This window comes from Cucurbita moschata, unplaced genomic scaffold (assembly GCF_002738365.1).
Source record: "Cucurbita moschata cultivar Rifu unplaced genomic scaffold, Cmos_1.0 Cmo_Scf00019, whole genome shotgun sequence".
In the NCBI taxonomy this organism is placed as follows: Eukaryota; Viridiplantae; Streptophyta; class Magnoliopsida; order Cucurbitales; family Cucurbitaceae; genus Cucurbita; species Cucurbita moschata.
Genome location: NW_019268535.1, coordinates 3,604,208 through 3,625,594, shown reverse-complemented (window position 1 = coordinate 3,625,594; position 21,387 = coordinate 3,604,208). Strand labels below are relative to the sequence as shown.

At 32.7% G+C, this 21,387-nt stretch overlaps 1 protein-coding gene across 1 annotated transcript; it reads right to left on the bottom strand.

Moving 5' to 3' along the window:
- Positions 1-18,076: 18,076 nt before the first annotated feature.
- Positions 18,077-20,282, bottom strand: LOC111457137 (probable WRKY transcription factor 35). The gene is made up of 3 exons (XM_023099293.1): positions 19,610-20,282; positions 19,218-19,361; positions 18,077-18,847 (listed from the first exon to the last, which is right to left on the bottom strand). The coding sequence occupies exons 1-3, from the start codon at positions 20,092-20,094 to the stop codon at positions 18,307-18,309; spliced, it is 1,170 nt and encodes a 389-aa protein (XP_022955061.1). The 5' UTR covers positions 20,095-20,282; the 3' UTR covers positions 18,077-18,306.
- Between the last annotated feature and the right edge of the window lie 1,105 nt (positions 20,283-21,387).

Sequence of the window (21,387 nt, the reverse complement as noted above, 5' to 3'; positions counted from 1 at the left end):
CGATCATGTCTTGTCATATGGACATATTTAGGTAAGTGCATTATAAATGTAATATCCGTATAGTTTTTTCTTTTTAAAAAAAATATTCACTTAACCCTCGTTCTTGCTCGTTCTTTCTTGAAAAAAAAATAATAAAGAATTAATTCTTTAATCCATTCTTATCAAGTGAATTATTTTATCATCTTGAACTTACATCATGCAAAACGAATAATAAATTAAATTTTTTAAAAAAAGCTTAATTTTATTCTCACCATCTTTTTATCTTAAAGTATTATGTTTTGGTGTTAGTGTAAAATTAAAATGGAATTTGATGTTCGTCATAAAAAGTTCTAACATTTGTCACTAAAATCTTTAACAAAAAAACAAAAGAAATGAAATGTCTTATGGTCTTGTATAATTAAAACTTTTAACAAACTCTTTTTATCAAACTTGTAAGATAGCTTAGAGCAAAATACTTCCAATGCTTCCAATGCTCCAAATGTATAAATTTGGTTTCAATTATGCTATTAAAATTTTAAATGTTTCAATTTTTTTTATCAATATTATGATTTGCATGAGACATTTAACTAAGTTAGCTAAGAAAGAATTTTTATATAAAAAATTAGGGTTTCAGCGTTACAAATGTATCATCGTTTGTGAGATCTCACATCAGTTGGAGTAGAGAATGAAATATTATTTATAAAGGTGTGAAAACTTCTCCCTAGCCGACGCGTTTTAAAAATATTGAAGGAAAGCTTGAAAGGGAGTAGATTTGGGTTCCCAAATTGATTGGAAAGAGAACAGTGCTAGCCAGAATGTTGGGCCATGAAGGGGGTGGATTGTGATCCACATCACTTGGGGAGGAGAACTAAACATTGTTTATAAAAGTGTGGAAACTTCTCCCTAGAATACGTGTTTTAAAAATCTTGAGGGGAATTTAAAGAAGTCAATATCTGCTGGCAGTGAGCTTAAGTCGTTACACTCTTATATTTAAAGAACAAATTGGAAACAGAAACGTATGAGCTACCAACTTTAAAAGTTGAGTGAGCTTGGTCCCACATCGATTGGAGAAGGGAATAGTGCCAATGAGAACATTGGGCCTCGAAGGGGGTGGACTGTGAGAACTCACATCGATTGGGGTGGAGAACGAAACTTTCTTTATAAAGGTGTGATTGGAGAAGGGAACAGTGCCAGCGAGAACACTGAGCCTCAAAAGGGGGTGGATTGTGAGAACCCACATCGATTGGGGTGGAGAACGAAGCTTCCTTTGTAAAGATGTGGTGGAAACTTCTCCCCAGCAGATACGTTTTAAAAATGTTGAGGGGAAACCAAAGAAAATAATATCGGCTAGCAGTGGACTTAGGTCATCACCCTTATATTTAAAGAACAAATTGAAAACGGAAACCTAGAGCTACCAACTTTAAAAATTGAGGAAGCTCGATTCCTCTCATAGAATTCGTGTCATGTAGCAAAGAGAGGGGAAGTTCTAAAAATTGGTTGGAATCGCAATGCATGCGTCATCACTAAAAATGTCTCATCATTGGCTTTAGTATCAGTTATGGTTCGCACTCAACTCACGATACTATTAAACTTAGTGTTCGTTTACATTTTGGCCCACCTAATTAGCGAGATATCTCCAATACATAGTGATCGAGTTCACCATTGGTTAGCGATTATTTTGCAAGGTTTGATCATCATTCTATTCACCATCCACTGCTCGTATTCCAAATCTCTAGTCACTGTATTATGGATCAACATCCAGAAATTTATTTTTCTCACAATTTTGTTTTGGTTTTCGGTTTCAATTTGAACTCTAGGGTTCACACGTTCTCACTCTCAAGTCTTCACCATAGTACTATAGCCCATTGCTAGGAGTTCTCTAGAGTAGCTCCACAAGTGTTCCACACGGTGATTGTCGTGGTTGTCATCTCAAATTAAGATCATTGTGATTGTTGAGAAAGGACGTGTGCGCAACCATCGAATGAATCATGCACGATCACACGTTAAATGTTGCAGTTCGACTCTATGATCAAGAGGTGAACTAGTGGAACCGATTTTGGTTAAACTATTTTTTTTAATTTAATTTTCTAGGTCACTATGCCTCAATACCTCGTATTTAAGCTAAAATTTTATTGGATAAGGCTTAATTTAGGGTATTTTGGTAAGGGTTTAGGATGGAGTAGGGCATTCACATTGTGATTGAACTAAAGTAAGACTTTTATGTTAGATAACCATTACTTTTAATTTTAAAAATAGTTAGATAACATGCATATGAGACTTCGCTCTTTCCTATACAAAGTTGTTTACTCTATACCATTTTCTATGAATAGCCATTAATAAATTATAAGCAAACGTTATGCTCCACAAACTAACAATTTTTTCATTCGGAAACTAATACGTCCAACCAAAACTTCATTCTCAACAAATTCTCTTTATCGCCAATATCTTCATCCCACCAGATCAACAAAGACTTTTTACAATCTCAATTTTCCAACATCAATATATTTTGTCTACGTGTCTATTGAATTCTTTACACCCTCTATTTTCTCTAAACACATATCAACGTCTTTCACTAGTGTGTGAGTGAAATGATATCGTTTTCTGATGTATTTTGTCTTTGAATGATAGACTGAATTTTTCATCAATTGTGTTGCACTCTAACTATTAGTATAAAAAAATTTCTTTCGTTGCTTCTTACCTAGTTCTTTTAAGTAATCTGTCATTCATATCATCTTCTTTCTAGCTTCAACTATTGTCACATACTCAGCCTTGGTAGATAAAAGATCAACAAAGTTCTCAAGCATAGACATCAAACTCATCTCATCATCTGAGGTGCTCCCACTTGGTTGAATCCTTTACCTGTTGGGTCTCATCAAAGAACTCTAGTTCTTCTTCACTTAGCAGCATATAGCATAATGAACATGAATTTTTATTTTGTGTTTTGATAGTTTTTGATGATGTCCTCCACCTACTTGCTCAAGTGTCATTTGTTCTATTTCTGGTTACTCAACAGCAACTTAAGAAGTTTCTTGACTTTCTACACCAACATCACTTCTATTAGACATTTTTATTAAATGTCATATCACAAAATCTTAATATTTTTCTATTTTTTTCATCTCGAAACCGGTAACATGTTAAAGCCATAGCCTATGAAGTATTACTTCACAGCTTTAGCACCAAGGTTGTCTCTCTTATCTGAATCAAGTGAGCAAATGCGGTGCAACCAAAAGTTCTCAAGTGAGTACTTGAATTTTTTTTTTTTTTCTGTCCATACCTCTTATGGCAACTTGAATTTCGAGGATACTGATAAATAGGTTGTTGTATTCATAGCATCAACTTAGAATGTCTTTGTTAATCAATAATGAATCCTCACATTTCTTACTTGCTCAATCAATTTTATTCATTCTTTCAATAACACTATTTTGTCTTGTCTTGCTAGAAATTCTCTTCATTAATGTGATTGGTTTTGAATTCTGACTTTTCTAATGATTCTAGATTTCTACAAACCGAAAGTCACATAACGAAAATACTAAATAAAATAAATTCCTAACAATCCTCAGCATCTCCTTTGTACGACACATGAGTCACTGAAAGTCACATAACGAAAATACTAAATAAAATAAATTCCTAACAATCCTCAGCATCCCCTTTGTACGACACATGAGTCACTGAAAGTCACATAACGAAAATACTAAATAAAATAAATTCCTAACAATCCTCAGCATCCCCTTTGTACGACACATGAGCCACTGAAAGTCACATAACGAAAATACTAAATAAAATAAATTCCTAACAATCCTCAGCATCCCCTTTGTACGACACATGAGTCACTGAAAGTCACATAACGAAAATACTAAATAAAATAAATTCCTAACAATCCTCAGCACCCCCTTTGTACGACACATGAGTCACTGAGTCACTTTTGACTACACCTTGGAGACTCACACCTTGTTTGTTTATTGTTCACTTTCAGTATAAGCTCTCATGTTTTTGCTTTTAGTTTCTCCAAAATGCCTCATATCAATGGAGATGTATTCCTTATAAACTTATGATCATTTCCTAAATTAGTCAATGTGGGACTCCGTCTCAACAATCTTCAACAATGGCCACTCGGCACTTGTTGTCAAACATAAGTCAAGTCTTCCGACCAAGCCAATAGAAAGATCACTTATATGGTTAGCCTTAACCAAAGTTCTATCACATATTTTATAAGGAATTGATCATTTCCTAAAAAATCAAATTTCATATTTTCATTGTTTCTAAATTGTGCTCGGTAGTAAAACTTAAATTAAAAAAATAAAATATGTCAATATTATTTCATGAGGGAGGAATTGTTTGCAATAATACTATTTTCATACCAACCATTTAAAAAAAAATAGTTTAACCATCTCACAATCTTCCCTCTTTTTTCTCCTCGTATTTACTCGATATTGGCCCATTTTAATTCATTTTTACTTTTTTTAAAAAAAAAAAAAAATTGGCCACCGATCCCAATGTAATTTCTTGAAACTCATATAAAATTGGAGCAAAATTAGAAAAATATGAGTTCTATGATTTCCTAAAAACTAAATTAGGATTAAAAAAAAAACTGATATAATTATTATAACATTTTTTTTTTCTCCACGAATTCTAATACATGTTTGGTTGAAGTATTTTAGGGAGGAGAGACGCTAGTGGAGAGATGGAAAATTAGTTACTATTAATTGATCTTTTTACTATTACTATTGTTACCTAATATACAACAAAAAAGGAACTTTAGTATTTAGGAATGTGTTTTAATCTTGAAATAATTTAGGTCATTGTCTATTTGGAGGGGTTTGTGGTCCTGCGTCAAGTCAATCAAGTACGTGGAAGCATGTGTATGACTTATGTTTTATTGCAAAGAGGGACTCTCCTAAAGCTTACTTGTATACCATTGGTAAGATCCAATCTAGAATGTTGAAAGGTAGGTCCAATGAAACCTGAACTTAATTTGCAGTTTCATCCAAATTTTAGTAGGTCGTTCCTCTAGGCCACCTTCAAGTATATTTTGATCAATTCCTTATATTCAATAAATATTCACATAGTCAGATCTATCCCCTTATCAAAGCTAATGTGCTCAATTGATAACAGTGAAGTGTCAATATAAATGCTAAAAAACTCTAATACTTAATTGAGCCTTAATTCCCAACTTTTTCCTTTTCCCTCGAAGTGACTTGCTTTCTTCTTTTATCATTTTTTTATAGGGTTAACCCCAGTTGGTACCTAGTTTTTTAGTGAAGATCTTGAGAAGTTTTGAGTTATTATTTAGACACTCCTTTGAGAGACTAGTGGGGTCCTATGCTCGTGAACAACTCAATCCTGACCTATGTCCGAGGCTTCATGCATTCTCCACGACATAGTATAATATTTGCATCCAAGGCTTCATGTGTTCTGTGTGATACAATTTGAATATCAGTGTCCAAGGCTTCACGGTTCTTTACGACATAGTTTGAGTTCCTACGCTAGCGCTTCATGCATTCCCTGTGACGTAGTCTATGTCATCGGACATGTTGCACTATTCTCGTCAACTTTCATGTCATTTAGAGGTCACTTTAGTCATAAACTAGTGAACACCCTCATCATCATATTGTGCACGTTCGCACTCATCATCTCTAGGGTACGTAGCCCAATGCTTATGAACATACAACATGCATGAGATCCCTCTAATTCCATCTTATCATCTATTCTGACACAATCCTCTAATCTCATCTCTTTGTTACATTAAGTAACATATGCTCGTTGATATTTAAATTAATATCATTTTCATGTTCTTAGGGTTATCTCTTATGTCAATCTATCGACATGATGCAATATGGCACTCATCGTCATACAACATACTCAATATGGAAAGCATCGTCATATTAAGACAAACATTACTCATCATATCGCCACAAAATGCATCAAGCATATCAAGTACGTCATATATCGAAATATACGTATATTACGCACATCATCATACAGCATAACTCAAACATCATGGCTCATACATCATCATATATTAGTATACAACATCATACGATACTGCTCATATATCATCATATACCAGTATATGACATCGTACAATATCGCTCATACATCATCATAGCTCATTCATCATAAATTGTAACTCGTACAACTTTTAGCCTATCCTATAGTAAGGTCACTTACTTCATTAGCTTAGGGTGATGTCACCAATTTATACCGGATGAAAGTTTGATTTTGTCTTTAGTATCGAAGTCAACCTATGTGAACCCATGACATCAATTTTAAGTTGGATTATTATCTGCTTTGTTTACTTCTTTCTAATATTTCAAAAATCATTTCTTTTTACTGCTCCTTATTGTTTCTATCAAAATTCCATTTCTTTTTACTACTCCATATTCTTAGAAACCAAGTTGTGTTGGGCAGAAAAAAAAGTTGTCAATATTATTCCGCATTGCTTATATTATTAGCCGCTTGAATTAAACAGATAACAAAGGATAATTTTATTTCTTCTTTTTTTTTTAGCAGTTTTACTATGTTACAAATATTCTTTGTCAATTCTTTAGTCGTTAGTAATTTGATGTGATTTATTGGAACTCAATCTTATTGATTCTAGAGTGATTTTCCTATAACAAGTACACTGCTCACTAAAATCATCGGAATAATTGGACAGAGAGAACGTCAATCTTATTGATTCTAAAGTGATTTCCTATAACACTAGCATAATCTCTCTCTACAAGTAAATCTGCATTGTGAAAGCCATTTTCATTTTCATCCAAGTAAATATGACATTTCTGTTTTCTATGCATTTTTTGTTGTAATGTTTCCTTTTCTTGGGTGATACACTGTGTTTGGATTGATTGGAGAGAGATAATTAGGAGAGATGAGAGATATGTGGACATAGATTACCATTTCTTTTTCTTATTAATGTTATTATTTATTCATTTGTTTGTTTTTTATTTGGGTTATTACATTTCACGACCCTAATGTTCCACAATTAACATCTTCCTTACTTTAATGTTCACACGTCTAAGTTTATTGTGCCATAAACTTGAATTGGAAGCGATCTCAGGAGCAACCAACATGTTTATACATTCTGTAGTAATGTATAAAGTTTTAGATTATGTGTCATGTTCCAACATAAAAGCATCCTTCACAATTTTTCACAAAGTCTTTTCAATTTCTATTGCATAAGTTATGGTATCCAACTAATCAATAAAAAACATATTATACTTGAGACAAAAATATATCAATGCCTACTTTGATTTTCTGCTAAAGTTTGTAGGCAGACATCCTCTTTCTTCAATCTTCCCGACTTCATTGTTGGCAAGATACATCTTTTCGAAATTTTCACATCTCAAATCTTGAAAAAAATTCGAAAAGATGCACCAGAATCCAAAATTCACAATTCAATCAAGTTGTCTAAATATATCCCTCTACTAATATAATCATCTACATAAATGTATACCCATTTACTATATATATAAATATATATATATACTAAATAATAAAGTTATTTATTAGATATGACCATTTACTATGTATAATTATTGAATAAGGTATAAGTAAACATCGAGCTCCACTACCTACCATTTTATTTTAAAATTCTCTAGTTTTCTTATTTTTAAATTAAAAGTATTCATGGACAAATACACAATGGTGCTTAGTTGGAGAAAAGGAAATCCCTAAACCATATATTTCTCACCACTTTTCATTAAAGTCTAACCAAACTTTACTATTCATTTTGAAGATCAAATAATACCTTTTCCACTTTTATCCCTCTAATTTATTTCTTTTATTCTAAAGCTCATCCCTTCCAATAATTCTTCTAAAACGTGTGCGGGGTAAGTTGAAATTCATTTGATATCACGAGATGAGGAGAGGGATTAGTTAAGAGGTAAATTAAAACATAATCAACGAACAAAACACTTATTATTCTAATTAGAACGAAACTCGAAACTCAAAACTCAAAACCTGAACCCCAAAACTCAAAACCCGACCCAAATAAATTACAAAGGGAGACCGTTGGTGACCACAATTCCAAGCCCCACTTAGCTATCATTTTAGAGGATCCCTATTTCATGTGAAAGTGATGCCCTAATTTGTTTTCTTCTAGATTTTTTTTTTTTTTAATTTCTTCAATTTCTTCGATTTAATTTATTTTAATTGAAGTTTTAATCTTCTCTTTTTTTTTTTTTTAATAATTTTATGTTAATTTATCATAAATTCTATTGTTAACTCAATTATTTATAAATCTTTTAAATTTCTATTGGTTTTTTTTTTCTTTTAAGAAAATACGTGCTATAAATATTTTATTAAAAAAAAACATCTAGCTATTTAAATTTTTTTAAAAATTATAAAAACATGTTAGGTAAATAATTATTGATATTTTCTTGACATATTTATTAAATTTGTATAAATAACAATTTGTTTTTTGTATTTTTGAATTTATAAAAACTTAGTTTTTACTATAAAAAAAACTTAAAAAATTAAATTAAACGTCAATTTTTATTATTTAATGGTTTAGTTTTTTTTTTTTTTAATTAATAAATACATTTGGTTTCTAATCAATTTATATTCTACACGTCAAAAGTCCATTAAATCTAAAGAATATTTTTAACAACAGACTAAATTCTTTTATTTTTAGGAAAGTGACGTAATTATAGAACAAATAAGACCTTGTTAATGATACACGGTCGATTTTAAAACTATACTAACTTATTATCGATAAGTGTGGTGTCACGATCATATCATAACTTATATATATTCTGGAAGGATCGAGGAGTGCCCTAAAATAAAGGATATGGTCCTAGGTTTGCCACATGATCCTCTATAAAGCCATAAACTATGCAATAAGTGTTCCAAATGACATGAATATTTAGATGAAAGTAAAATCTAACTTTGTTTGTTGATAGAGATATTTGGATGTGACAAAAGGCCCTAACGTTCCGTTTACTTCTTAAGAATCGAGATGAGTTGGAATAAGAAAAAGGGTTAGAAAATAAAATTAAAATATTTCAAATGAATTGAAATGAGAATAAATGAGAAAAGTCAATTCTGATATGTTATCTACTAATTTTTACACGGGTTCTTTATTGTGAGATTACACGTTAGTTGGAGAGAAGAATGAAGCATTCCATATAAGGGTGTGAAAACCTCCCCCTAGTAGACGTATTTTAAAATCGTGAGGTTGACGACGATATGAAGTGAACCAAAACAAACAATGTCTACTAGCAGTGGGTTTAGACCATTATAAATGGTATCAAAGCCAAACACTAAACGGTGTGACAGCAAAGACATTAGGCACCTAAGGAGGTAGATTGTGAGACACATTGGTTGGAAAGGGAAATGTTTTATACGTAACGGGTAAAAGCGGATAATATCTACTCGTAGTGGACTTGGGCTCTTACAATTATATAGATTTAGGGTTTACATTTCATAGCTCGAGTTATTAATACATGTTAAATATTATTTTGGTTCACGTATTTTACATCAATTAAAATTATTTTTTCTATTAATTTTAAAGTTAATCGTAAATCCGATACCCAACATTTGGAAGGAATGGGGTTCGATTGACGTGACGAATATTAAAATTTTAATTTTAGAAAAGAAAATTTCACATCAAGCACATATTTTATATTTTAAATTAAACGAGTGAAATTACAAAAATATTAACTTCGAATTGCATATTAAATAATAAAAGACGCAAAATTATAGTGGAAATTGGTAAAACCCAATCTAAGAGCCAAATTTTCAACCCTTTCAAATCATCAAATGCTTTTCATGTTTATTTTAGACCATTCAATCTTCAACTTGCACCATAAAGTCTAATTCTATATTTTCATTAAAAAAATATATATAATAAAATAAAATAAAATAACGAAAAGCCTTTAGCTTACGTCATTATTACGTCGAGTTTTATCATTCAGACTTGGTTTGTATCTTTTAGTTTATGTTTTGTTCTCATCGGTTTGATCGGGATAGATCTTGGTTCGATCCGTTCTGGCTTCTTGTTGGTTTATTCAATTTCAAAAAATTTATTTTGTGATCGATTTCTCTATCTTAAATATTTTAAGTATTTTAAGAAATACTCAACCCATTATTAGGGGCAAGGAATGCAAATACATGCCACTCATGATTAAGGACCTATAATTAAAATTATCATAGGGTGGCCTCCAGTCCGGACAAAATTGGGTGTGCAGTACTTCCCTACACACGACTCACACATTCGAGTGTGGATCCCCAATCAGTTCGAATCCCTTTGGATCCATCATAGTCGAGTTAGCTATCTGTAGCGACGTCTGGAGATCAAAAGACCTCTGAATGTCATGCGAGATATGATGATCATCATCATCATAGTGTACGCGTCCGTACTCATCATATAGATGGGGAAGTATCCTAATGTATATGAACACACAAAATGCATGAGATCTCTATAGTCTTCATCTTTAAATCATCTTTATGACCCAACCGTTTACACGTTACTCTAAGTAACATGCACGCATTGGCCTTCTTACATTCATCATCATTTACATTAATTAGGGTTATATCTTTGAAAACTCATGTCATAATGTATCGTGGCATTTAATACATGCATATCATCTTAATATGGAACATCATCATATTAAGTCATTTCATTATCATACGCCTCACATCATCTTGTCATCATGTATCATCATCATCGTGTCAACATCATGTACATCATCACATCATCAAATAACATCATTACATTATCATCTAACGTCACCATGTCATCATGTAACATCATTACATCATCATATAACATCATATAACATAAAGCATAAATTACACGTGTAAGAGCCACTGGGCACATGTCGTCATACATAAACAAGTTTTCCGACCGTGCCGATAGTAAGACCACTTACTTGGTTGGCCTTAGCCAAAATTTCTATCTAATTCCGAACCGGCTTGCCTTCGTCCCTTGAATTCTTTTCCACTTATACGGCCGTGCTTCACCCTATTAAAGACATTCACCTAATTCCTCCATTTAACTCTAATTCCTACACCGTTTAACTTAAATAAATATTGTTTATTATAATATTATTTTCATACAAACAATTTAAAGGTCGTTTAAACTTTAGTGATTTTTCCTTTTTCTTTCTATTTGTGTTTTTTTTTAATCTTTTTCACAATATTTTGACCAATTTCAATGATTTTTTTTTTTTCTAAAAATGACTTATTAGATCACATAAATTGTTCTTGATATTTAATTTCTGACTAAAATATAAATAATTGCAACAAATTAGACTAAAGAAAATGAAGATTTAACTAACTTAATCCGACAAACTATTCAAGCTACATCCTTAAACCTGATGTGACAAATTATTCAAGCTATATCTTTAATTAGATTGGTGTAAACTTGAAAACCTTTTCTTTTTTTCTTGTTTTTTTTACCGGAATTACTGATACACAAAGAGTTGGTGAGGATAGATATTTGGGGGAAGTGACTAGGGGAGAGATGGTATCAGTTATTATTAATTAATTTGTATTCTTTCTTTCTTTTTACTTTTTATTTGTAACCGTTGTTACATTCATAGCTAAATTTTACACACGAACATTCACATCGTAATCTCGAAATTTGATACGAATCTAACCCTTTTTCTTAAAAGATGAACCTAAAAGAAGAAAAAGGAGCATGGAATACGGAAGGGTGACAGAAGGGAGAAAGAGATGGAATGGACAAAAAGCTTTAACATCATATCCTTAATAAGTTGAGGGAGAGAGTCTTATCATTGATGGTGTCCACAAAGTTCAATCATTTTTTTAAAATATCACTTTCTCCCAAACTTCAAAAGGGTCATGCATCTGGGAGAGATTTTCACACCCTTATAGAAAATGTTTTGTTCTCCACTCTAATCGAGGTAGGATTTCAAAATTCACCTCCCTTCAACGCCTAGCGTCCTTGTTAGCCCACCGCTGAGTGTTTGACTCTACTATTATTTGTAACAACTCAAGCACACTGCTAGCAAATATTTTCCTCTTTGGACTTCCTTTTTTAAGTTTCTCTCAAAGTTTTTTGTTCCCTTCTCCAACCCAGGTGGGATCACAAAATTGACCTCCTTTTAGGGCCTAGCGTCCTTGCTAGCACACCACTCAGTGTTTGACTCGGATACCATTTGTAACAACTCAAGCTCACCGCTAGCAAATATTGTTTCTTTTGGCTTCTTTTTTGGAGTTTTCCTCAAAGTTTTTTAAACGCGTCGCTAGTGACAATTATCTATACCATTGTAAAGAATGATTCATTCTCATCTCCTACTGGAATGACTTCGACGAATAAGATGGAGGAAAAAATGTGAAACATAATTAGAACCAGCTTCGTGGATCCAATAATGTTGTTCATTTAGGCCAAGGCCCAGCCCGCCCTTGTAATCTTTTGCGCTTAATCTCGCTCCTGGTTTCAATGAAAGACACCCACTTTTATTAATTTTATTTAATCTTTCAATATAGAATTTAGTTACTATTTTTTTTTTAATTTGTAATAATATAATTAATTTCATACCAAATTTCATCCATTTTTATTATTTAATAATTTATGACGATACGGTCATCATTATTATTTTTTAGTATGGCATACTAATATGTGTTTGCATTTCGTGACTCCAACAGTGGAATCACTTACTCACTATTTTTATAATACTCAACTTTTTCCAAAAATGTTTGACGTTCAAGTAAGAACGAGGGCAAGCAGGGAGGATGAGGACATCTGTTGTAGAACCATGGGAATCTTTTTTTTTTTTGCTTCCACTAATTTTGATTGTATTAGGTCTGTTAGAGAGAGATTTCCACCCCATTATAAAGGGTGTTTTGTTCTCCTCCCCAACCGATGGGAGAACTCACAATCCACCCCCCCCTTCAGGACCCAGCGTCCTCGCTGGCACTCATTCCTTTACCCCCACCAAATCCACCCCCTTCAGAGCCCAGCATCCTTACTAGCACACCGCCTTATGTTTACCCCATTCGAGGAATAGCTTCCTCGCTGACACATCGTCAATACCATTTGTAACCGCTCAAGCCCACTACTAGCAAATTGTTCTCTTTGGGCTTTCCCTCAAAGTTTCTGCTAGAAAGAGATTTCCACACGGTTATAAAGGGTATTTCGTTCTCCTCCCCAATCAACATGAAATCTCACACAAACGTTACAAAACTTTTGCAATTAAACCCAATCACATCAACACAATTATAACAATATAGTTTTAACTTCAATGATTTTGTGAATTTAAAGTCAACTATTGATTATTCCTCATTTTTCTACGATATAATACCAAAGTCAAATGGTAATAATATAATAGTTAAAAGTAGAAATGTCCAAAAGAAAAAAAAACATTATTATATTATATACTTTTTCATCATTGCTTATTCTAAACTAATGGGATACTTCATGTCACCATTATTATATTCATCATTAAGAAATTAAATAGGGTTTTTTATAAAATTGGAAAAAAAATAAAATAGAATATATAATATATTTAATAATTATATGTCAATCAATAAAAACCTGAGTCTTTTTATTCTCAAAATTCATCAAATGCAGTTAGTATATGCCCATAGACCTTAAGGCTAACCTACTCTAAACCCTAACGATCCATTTTTCAAATTTGCTCATCATTAATAATATCATTGTTCAGGTATTCGTGAGTTAGGGTGGGTCGAGTTTGGACATTTTTAGGACTCAACCCAATTGTTTGAGTCGTAAAATTTTAAACCTAAATAACTCTCGTTAAACAATGAACCTAATTCAACTCGACCATGAAATTTTTCCATAAAATTTTTGGGTTGAATTGAACTTGTTAGATAAACACGACTCTCCACAATGGTATGATATTGTCCACTCTGAGCATAAGTTCTCATGGCTTTGCTTTGGGGTTCCCCAAAAGGTCTCGTACCAATGGAGAGAGTATTCCTTCTTATAAACTCAAGATCATTCCATAAATTAGCCGGTGTGGACTTTCATCCAAGAGGATTGATACATCATATATTTTTTCTGAACACCCATAATTAATAAAAGTGAAGGTGCAATTTTTTTTCGAAACTTCTATAAATTTAAAATGTCCTAACTAATTAAATTACGTTGAGATTGATAAAAGGTATGAAGTTAGAATGTTGACATTGGAGACCAACAAGGGGTAGTACAGGAATATTCACCTGTTATCCATCGATTATGCCTTTCGGCTTGATCTTAGGCCCTGACTCACCCTCCCTGGACGAACCTTGTGAGGAACCCTTAAGTTTTCGAGGCATTAGATTCTCACCAATGTTTGCGTTACTCAAGCCGACATTCTCGCCTCCACTTCGTCCACCACTGCTCGCGTGTGTGCTTCCCTCTACTTTAGAATCGTAAGATAAATTAGGTTAATTTATATATTCTCGTTCAAAATGTTAAAGTTTCGAATTCACTGGTTGTTGTCATGTTGTCATGTGAGACAATTATTTATTTCTTAAAAATTTGGAGGAAAAATTAGAATTATTCAATTTATATCATTAATTAGTTTTAATACTCATAATATTAAGGACTAACTAAATTAAAAAAAATATCAAAATAGAAGAGATCAAATTGAAAATTTTTAAATAATAAAAAACTAAATTGAAAATATAAAAATATATAATAAAATATTGAAAATTAAAACAATTTGATGTCTAATCTTTTATTTCTAAATAAATGTTTAATTTTTTTAATTTAATATTTTGATTTAATAAAACTTCATAAATAGTCTTTAATATGATATTTTTAAAATTAAAGGCTTAGTTATTGATATTAAAGAACCCATTGAAATTGCTAATATACCCTTAAATTAGAGTCCAAAATCAATTTAATAGCCTTAAATTTGGGGTCATATGGGTTCAAATCTATGGAGACTATATCTAAATGTGATTGATTCTAAAAATAAGATATTTTGAGTAGTTTTATATTACATGTGAGTGAGATTTGACACCTGATTGTCTCGGCTTCTATTGCCACATGGCCACTTTACCTACTTTTGACTTTTTAAGAGTGAAGACTATCCCTTTAAACCAACACGCGTCCTTCCAACATACTTTGTTCTCACTCATATGCATTCTAGAAAAATTTCTAGGAGGTCACCTAATATAGAATTTGTGAGATCCCACATAGGTTGGAGATGGAAACGAAATTTTCCATATAAGGGTGTGGAAATCTTTCTTTAGTAGACGCGTTTTAAAACTTTGAGGGGAAACCCAGAAGGAAAAGTCTAGGGAGGACACTATCTGATAACAGTGGGCTTCCATTGTTATATAAAATCAATTGATTTTAGATTAATCTTATATATACATATAAGTTGATTTTAGATTAATCTTTTACTCGGGTCTAAATTGATTTAATGATAATAAAAAAATGTAAATTAATATAATTATTAGTTTAGAAACTAAAATTATATTATAAGTATAAATTAAATTTGGCTTATTATCAAACAAAAATTTCTAAAGAAAAAATAAATATATAATATTATTAATTATTATCAAGAATTTTCTTAAAACATTTTTTTTTTTTCCAAAAAGCATGCTATATCAAGGTGGCATTGAGGGGGTCACATATTTTTTATTTTTTTTATTTTAATTCTTAAAAGTCAAATAAAGTTATAACCACACAAAATTAGATAAACTTCAATTTAATTAATCTTAATTAATTTAAATGTGTATTTTCACATGACAATCAAAGTCAAATCTATATTAAAATATTAAATTAACAAAGTATATTTAATTTTTGTCCTTATCTTTACAAAAATCTTATTAAAATACTTGGTAAACACACAAAAAACAACTTTATAATATAAAATTACTTCTAAGAATAATTTTAAAACTAACCCCAATTATTATATCATTATTGTCATCTTTTCAAATAATAATAATAATAATATACAAATAAGTGGACGGAAATTAATATTTTGTATGACATATTAAAAAGAATAAAAGTTTACTTCTATTTCATATTATCTAAAATAATTTAAAAGGGTACTTTTTCATGTTTTAAATGTGAGATCTCACGTCGGTTTGAGAGGGAAATGAAACATTCTTTATAATAGTGTAGAAACCTCTCTCTAATAGACGTGTTTTAAAACTGTGAATTGATAGCTATACGTGTCAAAGCAGACAATATTTGTTAGGCATGAACTATTACAAATAGTATCAGAGCCAAGCACTGAGCGGTGTGTCAGCGAGGACGCTAGGCCTCCAAGAGGAGTGCATTGTGAGATCTCACGTCATTTGGAGAGGGGAACAAAACATTCCTTATACGAGTGTGGAAATCTCTCCCTACTAGTCACGTTTTAAAATTGTGAGTCTATTACGGCAATACCTAATGAGTCATAGCGGACAACATCTGTCAACCGTGAGCTTGGATTGTTACAAATGGTATCAAAGTCAGGCCTTTGGTGGTGTGTCAGCGAGGACGCTGGGCTCTCAAGGAGGGTGGATTGTGAGATCCCATGTCAATTGGAGAGGGGAACAAAACATTCCTTATAAGGGTGTGGAAACCTCTCCCTAATAGTCAAGTTATAAAACCATGAGTCTGATGGTGGTACGTAATGGGTCAAAGCAAACAACATCCGTGAGCAGTGAACTTGAATTGTTACAAATTGTATCAAAGTCAGGCCCTTAGTGGTGTGCCAGCGAGGACGCTGGCCCCCAAAGGGAGTGGATTATGAGATCTAACATCATTTGTAGAGGGGAACACAACATTTCTTACAAGGGTGTGGAAACCTCTCCCTAATAGTCACGTTATAAAACTATGAGTCTGACGACAATATGTAATGGGTCAAAGCGAACAACATTTGTTAATTGGGAACTTGAATTGTTACAAATGGTATCAAAGTCAGACCCTTGATAGTGTACCAGCGAGGACGTTGGACCCTCGAGAGGGTGGATTGTGAGATTCCACATCATTTGGAGAAGGGAACGAAACATTTCTAACCTCTCCCTAGTAGACGCATTCTAAAACCATGAAGCTGATAACAATATGTAACGGACCAAAGCGGACAATATCTACCAGCGATGTAAAATTTAACTGATCGATAGACAAAATTACATAAAAATGAAGAAAAAAAAATGAAAATCCGTAATGGGGAAGAGTAGGGTCAAGAATGATTTCCTCCACTTCCAAAAGATAGAAGCCAAAGGTGAGTCCCATCTTTCCATCAAATCTCTTTTCACTTTTCTTCTTTGTTTTTCTTGCATAGCGATGGCCTCCATTGGATGTACTTAGCTTCCACTGTTCAAATCTTCTGTTCTTCAGCTTTCTGTCCCATCCACACCTCCCCATATTAATTCCCCAAAGGGAATATGGGTCTCATTGCCTCTTGCTTCCAATCATCCAACAATCCCATTTACATTATATCACAATCCATTTTTAACACCCCCCCACCCTTAATTCATTTCATTACCTCCTTTTCTAACTCGGGTCGGTCTCGATATACTTCTAAATCGTCTCAAACCCCTTTTTATAACTATTTTGGCTCATTTGACTATGTGGGTGTCTGACCCGTCAATCAGATTTATCATTACAAGAGATACTAATATCCCACGTTGGTTGGAGAGGAGAACAAAACACCCTTTATAAAGGGTGTAGAAATATTTCCCTAGTAGATGCGTTTTAAAGCCTTGAGGGGAAGCCCAAAGAGGACAATATCTGCTAGCGGTGGGTTTGGGTCGTTACAAATGGTACCTGAGCTAGGCATCGAGTGATGTGCCAGCGAGAAGGTTGTTCCTCGAAGGAGGTAGACACGAGGCGGTGTACCAGTACAATAAGGATGCTAGGCCCTGAAGGGGATGGATTTGGTGGGGGTACCACATCGATTAGAGGAAGGAATGAGTGCCAACGAGGATGTTGGACCCTGAAGGGGGGTGGATTGTGATATCGCACATCGGTTGGGGAATAGAATGAAACACCCTTTATAAGAGTGTGGAAAGATTTCCCTAATAAACGTGTTTTAAAGCGTTGAGAGGAAACCTAAAGAGGACAATATCTGCTAGCGGTAGGCCTGAGCATACAATTGATGAAACACTTCAGTACTCACATATTTTAATTGCCTCGTTAAGTATGATCGAGACAGACTCGTTCAAATCTTTAACAAAGTTTGCATTAATTAACATAATTCATGAACTAATCAAAGTGTAATGGACAAAACCCTAATGAAATGATAATCCAAGAAATGATCTCTCTCTCACAAACAACAAAAGTTCACTTCTGTTTTACTCAATACAATTAATTAATTATCTCATCCATGAGAAACCAAAGTAAATAAGAGCTAGCTAGGTGAATGTGTATATAATATATATATATCACATAATTACCCTTCATCAACCTCCATTGGCTTATTTGAACAAGCTCCCATTTGACTTCTCTGTCCAATCATAGAGCTCCAAAAATGGATCTTTACTGCGCTCTTCATCATTTCCTTTACTAAACCCATGATTACTAAACCGGAGAAGGTTATCGTTCATCGTGTCCGTTGCATGATGACGATCATGCTCGTTCATTTGATCAGCGAATTCGTCGAAAATCAAGTCGTACAAGAACTCCTGATGATCTCCCTCGACCTGATGTTGGTTTGTTGTTATTGTTGTGGTTGCTTTCTCCGTCGTTTGGTCTTCATTCATGTCCTCCTCCTTTATCGTCACAGTTGCTAGGTTTTCATTGTTGTGCTCATGTTTTGGGCTTGTTATACGTGTGGTAGAAGTGGAGGTTCGAGAAGGGTGGGAGCGAGTTGAGCCTGCTAGTGCATTACGTTGAGTAGGCCATGGGTGGTTATGCTCCGAAGTGTAGGTGATCACGAGCATGTTGGGGTCGGTTCGGCTACGCTCGACCTGCTTTCGGGCCGAGCAGCCTTTGGAGCTGCTACACCTGTAATATCCCCTAAAGAAAAGAGAAAGGAAGGGCAATATTTTCACTAATAAATTCTCTTAATTCAAATGATAATACTAATTATCAGCTCATAAAAAAGATCTAAAATTTAAAGAACAAAACAATAATTTTCTTAAAATAATTATATAAATTATTAAATTTTTACAAATCACTTGAGAATTTGATGAGTAAATGATGAATAAAATTATTGGAAGTCAATCTCTTGTCAGATGAAAATTAAGAGGTACAAAAACTTGCAGCATTTGGCATTGATTTCTGGAAAACAAAATTATATATATATATATATATATATATATATAGATATATGTATTTATATATTTATTTATTTTAATTTAAGGAAAATAATTGAAGTATAATTGACCTTGGATATGGAGATCCTTTGATGGGTTTTTGTCCGTACTTCCTCCATGCCCATAGATCGGAGGGGACAACTTCGCCGCTGCTTGATCGGCTGTTTGCCGGCGCCGGCGCCGGAATGCACACCACCTTCTTCACTTGATTCTTCCTATGAACATTCCATGAATGAAATTTTAGTCATGGTTTGATTAGGATTTAGTGTTTTTTCGAACGTTTAAACTCTTTAATTAATCAATAATTGTCGAACTTAATCTAAAATTTGAATTCGTTTTGAACCCACATGAAATTAGAGCAAAAATCGAACTAAAACGAAATTTAGAACACTAATGATCGAAGATTCGTTATTGTTTAATAACTATGATTGATTAGATATAAACGCTAGGGTTGTTCTTATACCTTCTTTTAAGGGCGGGATTTCTTGGAGGAGAGATCTGGAGGTCGGAATTATCCCTTAAGCAAAGCGGGTTTGAGGTCGGAGAATTCCCCGTTACGGCCACGGCCGGTGAGTCGCATGGAGGAGTAGTAATTACACCGTCACCAACTTTGGAGGTGGGAGAGATCTGCAACATTCTTGGAAATACAGTAGAAGGCCGTTCCGCCGCCGTGAAACCCCAACCGCCGCCGTGAGAATCAAAATTGAAGGAAGAGAAATGGGGATGAAGAAACGGATCTCGAGTACTAGAAGTGGGAAGCAACAAGGGATCTCCAAAATTCATGGAAGAGTCATCGGCGGGAAGGTGAGGCAAGAGATGGCGGTCGCCGAGAGAGAATTCCGATGAGTGGGCAGCTGAGGTGGCGGCGGAACTAGCTCGAATTACATCGGTCAAATCCCCCGCTTGCTGATAGTTATCATTGTCCATCTCAAACAAATTGCAGAACATAGTTTGTTGCTGTCTGTCTTCACCGGAGACCAATCGGAAAACATGCAGAATTTTTGTCGCCGGCGAGATTAGAGAGAGAGAGAGAGAGAGAGAGATTGGAAGTGGGTTTTTTTTTGTTAATGAAAAATTGAATTTTTAAGAGAGAGAAATAGAACGCTGACTTTCTCTCTCTAAAAAATCAGTTCTCTTCTATACGCAACATGAGGAGAGAGAAACGATGAGAGAGAGAGAGAGAGAGAGAGAGAGAGAGAAATAATAAATTAGAAGTGGAGGGGTTGTAGTGATATGTGTGAAGAGTCTAATTTATTAATTAAAGAAGTTTTGGGGGTTATTTGTGAAATTTAGAGGAGTTTTGGGGTTTATTTAGGAATTAGAGAGTTTTTTATTTTTTGTTTTGTTTTATTTTATTTTATTAAATAAATTGATTTTTTTTAAATAAATAAATAAATAAAGACCGGAGGAAAAGTCATTTTTGGAAAACAAGTGATGGGAGAGTAAAGAAGGCGGCAAGTAGCCGCATTTTTCGGAGAACGCTTCGATTCCCTTCAATTATTATTATTATTATTATTATTATTATTATTATTATTATTGTTTTTTTTATTTATTTATTAAAATAAATTACAACATTTTCTTCAAAAATTTATAAAAACAATTACTAAAATTAATGTTAAATTAATTAAAATACACATAATTAACAAAATATATTCTTTAATTTTTAAAAATACCCTTAAATTTTAAGATTCCCTTCTATTATTATTATTTATTTATTAAAATAAATTACAACATTTTGTTAAAAAATGTATAAAAATAATTTCTAAAATTGAGGTTAAATTGATTAAAATACACCTAATTAACCAAATATATTCTTTAATTTTTAAAAATACCCTTAAATTTTAAGATTCCCTTCTATTATTATTATTTATTTATTTATTTATTAAAATAAATTACAACATTTTGTTAAAAAAATTTATAAAAATAATTACTAAAATTAATGTTAAATTAATTAAAATTCGCATAATTAACAAAATATATTCTTTAATTTGTAAAAATATCCTTAAATTTTAAAAAAAAAAATTCATTAATATTCTTGAATTTTAGAATAAAATTTTAAAAATTCTTTTATTATTATTATTTTTTTTTTTTACGGTTAATATATGAACTAAAAACGTCCATTTTCATCTTAGAAATTATCTCCAAACTTTTTAATTTTTTTCTAAAAATTTAAAGATATTAATCTTACTTTTATCAGTCACGTGTACTAAAAGTTTCGTCTATATATTAATAGCAAGGATA